This window comes from Orycteropus afer, unplaced genomic scaffold (genome assembly GCF_000298275.1).
Source record: "Orycteropus afer afer isolate SDZICR_OR568_19922 unplaced genomic scaffold, OryAfe1.0 scaffold00215, whole genome shotgun sequence".
Lineage (NCBI taxonomy): Eukaryota > Metazoa > Chordata > Mammalia > Tubulidentata > Orycteropodidae > Orycteropus > Orycteropus afer.
In genome coordinates this window covers 1,068,926-1,076,533 of record NW_006921802.1, presented here as the reverse complement: position 1 = coordinate 1,076,533, position 7,608 = coordinate 1,068,926, and the positions used below count along the sequence as shown (strand labels likewise).

At 36.3% G+C, this 7,608-nt stretch overlaps 1 protein-coding gene across 1 annotated transcript in view; it reads left to right on the top strand.

Annotated features, from left to right (window-relative positions):
* SORBS2 (sorbin and SH3 domain containing 2) overlaps nucleotides 1–7,608 on the top strand; it is a 118,231-nt gene that overhangs the window by 14,285 nt on the left and 96,338 nt on the right. The window contains exons 3-4 of the mRNA XM_042781993.1: nucleotides 1,665–1,691; nucleotides 1,940–2,064. Of these exons, the coding sequence (XP_042637927.1) occupies nucleotides 1,665–1,691; nucleotides 1,940–2,064 (152 nt within the window). The remainder of the gene's footprint in view (nucleotides 1–1,664; nucleotides 1,692–1,939; nucleotides 2,065–7,608) is intronic.

Below are 7,608 nucleotides of genomic sequence, written 5' to 3'. Positions count from 1 at the left end.
ACATAACAACAACAACAACAACAACGATGATTGCTCTGTACTGCTAAACTATATTTTACTTTTTTATAGAGTTCTCATCATTATTTAACTAATTGAGAATTTCAGTCATTTCTGCTTCCATCAAATTCTTAGAAGTAGGATCTAGTACATATTTCATGCATAACACTTCAAAGTTAGCTTTACTTTATGAACTCATTTTATTACTCTGGTTTGCCCTCATTAGAAATAAAAATCTAGATTAAATTAGGAACTAAGAATGAAAGATAAAGAATGAAGATTTGTTAGTATTTTCCAACCTTCCTGAGCTGGAGTCATTCTAATCTATGCTGATTCATGTTTATTTTTCTTTCTTAGTTTGAATAGAATCTCTATCAGATATGTCATCTAAAAATCAAGCACTTGCATTTCTCAACCCATTCCAAATTCATGTATTTAGATTTTAACATAACTATTACTTTAGCATTAAAAATTAACAGTATTTTGTACTTGTAACATTCATATTGTATTAAGAAGTAGAATAACAATAGTTTAATAATGGTTCTAGAGTATATGTTAGGAGCCCTGGTGCCATAGTGCCTAAGGCATTTGACTGATAACAAGAAGGCTAGCGGTTCAAACCTACCAGCCACTCCTTGGAAGGAAGATTGGACAATTTACTTCCGTAGAGATACCACCTTGGAAACCCAAGGAGGGGTCGCTATGGGTCAAATCGACTCAATGGTAGTGAGTTTGGGAGTTTTTGTTGTTGTTGTTGTTGTTGTTGTTTGGAGTGTATGTTGAGGGAATTTGGAATTGGACAGCAGATTGGACTAAATCTCCAGGGTCCTTTCCAAAGTTAAGGCTTTATGATTCTAGGTAAAGATGACCATGTGATATAATAGAATCAAGTAATATAAATTGATTATCTCAAAATGTGCATAAATTGATTCTTGCATATTTAGTTCCACTAAAACTCGCAGTAAATATTTTATTGAACCACTTTTCCAGTACATTGTCAGAAGCAAATTATTAGTAATGAAATTTGTTTTCTATAGGCTGTTAGCTATAGAGCAATGGAATATATTGTAACAGCTCTTTTATATTTAAATATAAAACTAATTTTAATGGAATGAGAAGAAAACTTAAAGTACAGTGAATAGTTTGAAAATATTACGTAATATGGTACATGAATTTTCACTTTACTAAAGCAAAAAAAAATACAAACTAAAAAAAATTAATCTCTAACAGAGGGGTTAAATTTCTTCAGTAACAGCAGACATTGAAAATTCTATATCTGGTGGTTTGATTTAATGCCAGAAAACACAGTCCTTATTTTGAAACTAGATCCTTTTTAATCCTTTAATTTGACATCTAGAAATTCATATATCCAGTTTGAGCAATAATAAGATGAAAATTACATGGTTGCATTGTTATCGAGGGGAAAAATCGGTGCATAATACATGTGTTAATTATATATTATAGAAAATTAATGAATGATATTCTAATTGAAGTAAAAATAAATGCACAAACATCCCATTAGTATGTTTGACATACACAGAGTTTGAGAAGTGAGATAACGTTTGCAAAATAAATAAATAAATACAGATTTTTTCCCAAGTGATTTTCACTAGATTCTTCCTTTATTTTACCCTGCTATTAACTTCAACATTTTTTTTCTCTTTTAGGACGTGATTCTCATTCACCAGACTCAGGTACAGAAAAGCTATTCTGAATCACTACTACATTTTTTTGTGGAGTTTTTAAAAAACACATTCATAGCCACATTGCTGATCTCACATTAAACTAAGAAATCATATACAGTTATTAAAACAAATTACAGCATATTAAAACAAATTTCTAGAAAGAACACTTCAGTTTGGGAAATAAAAATAAATTTTATTTAAAATCCTGTAAGTGAATGTAGATATTTTTGTATCCAATTTGTTTCCCTTAATAAAAGCTTGGAGATCTTACAATGATCGAAATCAAGGGACACTGAACAGAGATGCCACATATTCCTCTCTTGCAGCAAAAGGTTTTAGAAGCGTTCGACCAAACCTACAAGAAAAAAAATCACCTGTTCAGGTAATCCTGCATACTCCTGTCTACTGAGTTATTTTAAAGCATAGTTACTAGAACATTGCTTTAGATCCTCTTTGCTAGTAACCTGCGCACTCTGATACTTTTTACTTTAATAAGTCTTTGTTTTGTGTTTGTTTTGCTGGCCAAAGTTGTATTTACAACATTGAGGACAAATTTTAGTTTCAAACGTTTTCTTCTTCTGATTGATTAACCTCACAAAAATAGTCAGTCTCTAACTAACGTAATACTTAGCCATGTATACACTGTAAGGTTGAAAACTATGCTAAGAGAACATGTGTTCACTTATTGAAATGATTTACCAGAATGAAGATGGAGACAAAATTTATAATATATTCTCTATAAAAATGTTTTGTTTTTCCTGGTAACTGTTGATGATAAGTTAAAATGTATCCTAAAAAAAATGAAAAATGATCAATTCCTCTAGCCAACAAAACTTGTAGCATAGTGAGAAGGTATGACATTGTTTTCACCTTTTTTAAGGGTAAGGTTGACACTGATTTCCTGAATGACTAACTTTGACTTTCTTTCTGTTCTCTTCTTCAACATTATTTCTTTCTCCTGATGCTTTTGTCAATCCAGGCACCCCTTCCACCACCCAGGAAAGAGAGTTTTTGTAACTCCTTGATAACCAGTCACACAAATGGTGACATTTTAGACCCATTAATAGCTAACACAGAAACACCCTCCCCTCCAGAGTGCTTTACTAACCAAAAGCCTTTACAGAAAACTATGTATTCTAATGAAGATCCCAGCCAGACAATTGTATATTCTGAAGAGTCTAACAGAACTGTTTCATATACACAAAAAATCACTAATTCTCTACCAGCAGCTGCCAGCACAGGTCTCCCACCATATGCTGACATCAGTACCCCTTTTCTACAAGAGGACTACATGCAAGATTCTCAAACTCGGAGAATTTCTACTTTAAAACTAACCCATAGCCAGGATCTAGCAGCTAGCAACCCCTTTAATACATCACAGCTTTCAAAATCTGCTGAAGTATCATCATTTGCGAAAAAACCTTTCTCACCACCCCCTAACACGGTGCCTGAGACACACACGGCCTCTCTTTCCATTCAGATAGCTCCCCTTTCAGGACACCATCCTGAAAGCCACAAACAGCTACCTGAGCTTTCTCCAGAGACTACAAAGATACCTCTTCAGCAAGAGAGACAAAAATCTTCAGTTGCTGTGGCCTCTCAGTCCTCCGACAGCCGGGTGGTACATTACACTTTCCAGTCTTTTTAAAGGCGTGTTGGAGAGACCCTAACCCATTTGGCCTGGGCTCCTTGTATGACTGAATGCTTTGTTAGAATTTCCAAGCAGGAAGGGAAAGGAGAAAGAAACGATCTTAAAATTCACCAAAAATATATATTTTTTAATTTAAAATATGTAGATATACATAGGCTTTTTTTCCTAGAAATCATTTTTTAAATGTGTCCTACCTAATTGCAAAATTTCTAAATGCTGATCATTGATAAGTCAATTATCATGCATAACACTGCAAACTACTTCAGTGCTTAAAGTACTTTTGAGTCTAAAACATTATTTTCATGGCAGACCTTTTGGTAGCTAGACTTACTTTATTTACAGGTCTAAAACTTTTTAAAATAATGGTCAGTGATCATTCTTTTTGGCACAAAAAATTTTTCATTATTTTGTAGTTCAGTATTCATTATCACTGAAACTTAATCAGTTTCTACCTTATGTTTAATTTGACATTTCAGAAATCATAGTAATCAACCTTTGGCACTGAGACTGTTGGGAAGTAAACGTTTATTTCCACGTGCATAAAATTCTCTCAGAGCATAAGTCAACTGACATTTATTAATCTGTTTAAAAGAAGAGTCATACGTTCCTCTTCTCAGCTTCTTCCAAACATAATGTTGCAGCATAAATTAAAGGAGCTCTAGTAGCTTAGTGCCTAAGGCATTTGACTGCTAACCAGAAGGCTGTCAGTTCAAGCCCATCAGTCACTCCTTGGAAGGAAGACTGGGCGATCTACTTCCGTAAAGATTTATTTCCTCAGAAACCCAAGGAGGGGTCGTTATGAGTTGGGAATGACTCTACAGCAGTGAGTTACATATTTCAAGGACAAACTGGATTTCCACCCAAGCTTCATCACTGTTAATGTGACGAGGCTACTGTCTTGTCTGTGAGCCTGAGCTACAGAATGGGAATATTCATCTTTAATTCATAGGCTGTGGCAACACTAAAGAAATAGCAGACATAAATCAGTTAAGACAGAGCAAGCACTCAACAAATGGTAACCATTAATAAAAGGTATAACTAGTAGCAAGAGCCGTAGTGGTAATATTGAAAACACTACTGCCTAATTAGATATTTTGTATACTGCTATTTCCTGTTGTTGTGGTGTTGAAGATTACCCAAAACTCATCCTTAAAGAGATATATTTTTAAACTTTGTATAGTATCTTCAACAGATATCTGACTAATACTAAATATCTCCTATACACACACACACACACACACACAGAGCAACAACCTTAAACATAGAACTCATATGGGCAAGTGGATGTTTTCTGTGAATACCCACTTGCGTATTTCATATCTTCATCAGCAAAATTCATTTATTAGAGCCATTTCTTTGACTTCAAGTAATGTTTTCTGAGAAAAAAGCAACCAAAGCTATTGCCATTGAGTCAAATCCGACTCATAGCAACCGTATGGAACAGAGTAGAATCACCTCATGGAGTTTCCAAGGCTATAATCTTTATGGAAGCAGACTGTCTCATCTTTCTCCTGCAGAGCAGCTAGTGGGTTTAAACTGCTGATCTTTCTGTTAGCAGTGGAGCACTTTTATCACTGTGCCACCAGGGCTCTAGATAAGATAATAATAATAATAATAACCAGCTGCTGCAGAATTGGCTCTAACTCAGGGTGACCCCTTGTGTGTCAGACTAGACCTGTGCTCCATAAGACTTTCTCTGGCTGATTTTTTGGAAGGAGACAGCTTCTGAGGTGCCTCTGGGTGAACTCGAGCCTGCAACTTTTTGGCTAGCTGCCAAGTGCATTACCCATTTATCTCTCTCAGGAATTCCAATAATAATAACAGCTAACAAATATCTAAGTTCACCATTTTCAGGCACTGTTCTAACTTTACACTTATTAATAATTTTAGCAATCTCATAAGGTAGGTATTACTATTGTTGTTGTTATTATTATTATTATTATCTTCATTTTATAGATAAGGAAACTAAGGCATAGAAATAACTTACAAGGTCCCCAGCTAATTAGGAGTAGAGGCAGAATACAAATCCAGACATTATGGCCCCAGAACATGCCCTCTGAACCATTATGCTATACTACCTCTCATGGAAGTAGATTGCCCAGTCTTCCTTCAGAGGAGTGGCTGGTGGATTTGAACTGCCAGCCTTCTGGTTAGCAGTCAAATGCCTTAGGCACTACGCCACCAGAACTCCTTCATTGTGAAATAGTCTTCACTAGTGAAAAGTAGACAGTGGGGCTATGGATGGCACCATGGGAAATAAGACAAATATAACTTGGTAGAGTTTAGCATCCCAGAAAGTTCTGAGGGAGGAAAATCAGGTTGAGATATAAGACAGGGTGCACAAGTGTCAGAGATCCAAATTCTGTGTGCTCCAGGGGTATAACTCCAGGGGTAGGAGTAGGAGAAGTCATAGAAAATATCATTACATTCTCAACTCATTTCACTCATCTAACATGTTTTATCAAGTTTGAAAACAGAAGTTGATAACTTTCCTTTTAGATGGCTTTGTCACTATCCAGGTTGATCAAAGACAACTTGGTTTAATTTATGCAATCCTCAGAGAGTCTGCATAATTCAGAAGATAAGATTTGGGTTTCTGTCACTTTTACTCACTCAACAAACAATTATTGGACACCTACTAAGTGCCAAAAGAGCTCTGGTGGCACCACTGTTAAGGTCTCAGCTGCTAACCAAAATATTTGCTGTTCAAACCCATCAGCAGCTCTGCAGGAGAAAGTTGGGGCAGTCTGATTTATAGCTTTGGAAACCCTCTGGGCAGTTTTACTCTGTTCTATATGGTTGTTATAAGTCAAAACTGACTCAATGACAATGTGTTTGGTCTGAGGGTACTATGTGCCAAGTAATGATCTAGTCATAAAGCTGGATTTGAAATGATGGATACTTAAAATTTTGTGATGAGGGAGACAAATATTTAAAGAAGAAAACACCTTAAGTGAGTCACGTACTTTACCAAGAAAAACAGCCGAAGGAAATATGTCTATGGAAATAAAAACTAGGCCTTGCTAAGCAGGGACATCAGGAACAGTTTACATTCTGAGTAAGATAGTCAAATTGATCTCATTGAAAGACAGAAGAGCTTCAAAGCACGGAAGAACATTCCAGGCAGAGAGAACCCCTAGTTGTAAGACTTTTAAGTCTGAAGTATGCTGGTGCTGTCCAAGACCTCCAAGGAAGCCAGTGCCAAAGGAGAAGAAGGAAACAAGGTAAAGAGTAACAGGAAATGAAGTCAGAAGTGAGAGATGTCAGATCACAGAAGTCCTTGTGAGCCACTGCAAAGATTTCAATTTATTATCAATAAGAAAGGGGGTCATGGGGGATTATCATCACTTGACTTATCTTCTAACAGAATCTTTCTGGCAGCTGAGTTGAGGACAAACAATATTAAGTAAAGAGAAGAGCAAGCAAACCAGCTAAGTTGCTATTGCAGTAATTCAAGGGAGAAATGACAGTGGCTGGGAGAAGTTGGAAGCAGTGGAGGTAATGAGAACTGATCAGATTCTGAAGGTAATTTAAAAGTAGAACAAACAGGACTTCTTGACAGATTGCACATAGGATGTGTGGGAAAGAGAGGAATTGAGGTTGACTCCAGTCTGTAACTGGGAAGTATAAAATTCCCATTAACTGAGAAGGATGTGTGGTGGCACAGTGATTAAACTACTCAGCTGCTAACTAAAAGGTCAGTGGTTCAAACCCACTAGCCACTCAAGGGGAGAAAGATGAGACAGTCTGCTTCCATAAAGATTTACAGCTTTGGGAACTCTATAAGGCAGTTCTACTCTGTCCTATAGGGTTGCTGTGAGTTGGAATCACTTCGATAACAGTAGGTTAGCTTTTGGTTTTTTGGACAACTGTGACTAGAACAGATTTGGGGAGAAATCAGAGGTTGCATTTGTGACATGTCAAAGTTGAGAATAGACTTGATGGGAGCTAACAACAAAAAAGTTGAGATATCTGTAGACATCCATATGGAGAGGTCAAGAAGGCAGTTGAATATATTGAGTGAGTCAGGAATTCAGGAGAGAAGTCTGGTTTAGAGATACGTATTTGGAGTCAACAACTTATAGATTGTTTTTGTAGCCACAAGACAAGTGAGGTCACCAAGGAAATGAATATAGAGAAAAGAGGACGCCCAAGGACTGAGGCCTAGTGCTTCTCAATATTAAGAAAAGAAACAAAAAGGAGAAAGAAGTGTTTGCTGAGGAGGAGGAAATTCATGAAAATTTGGTGTCCTAAATTCCAAGTGAGAAAATTATG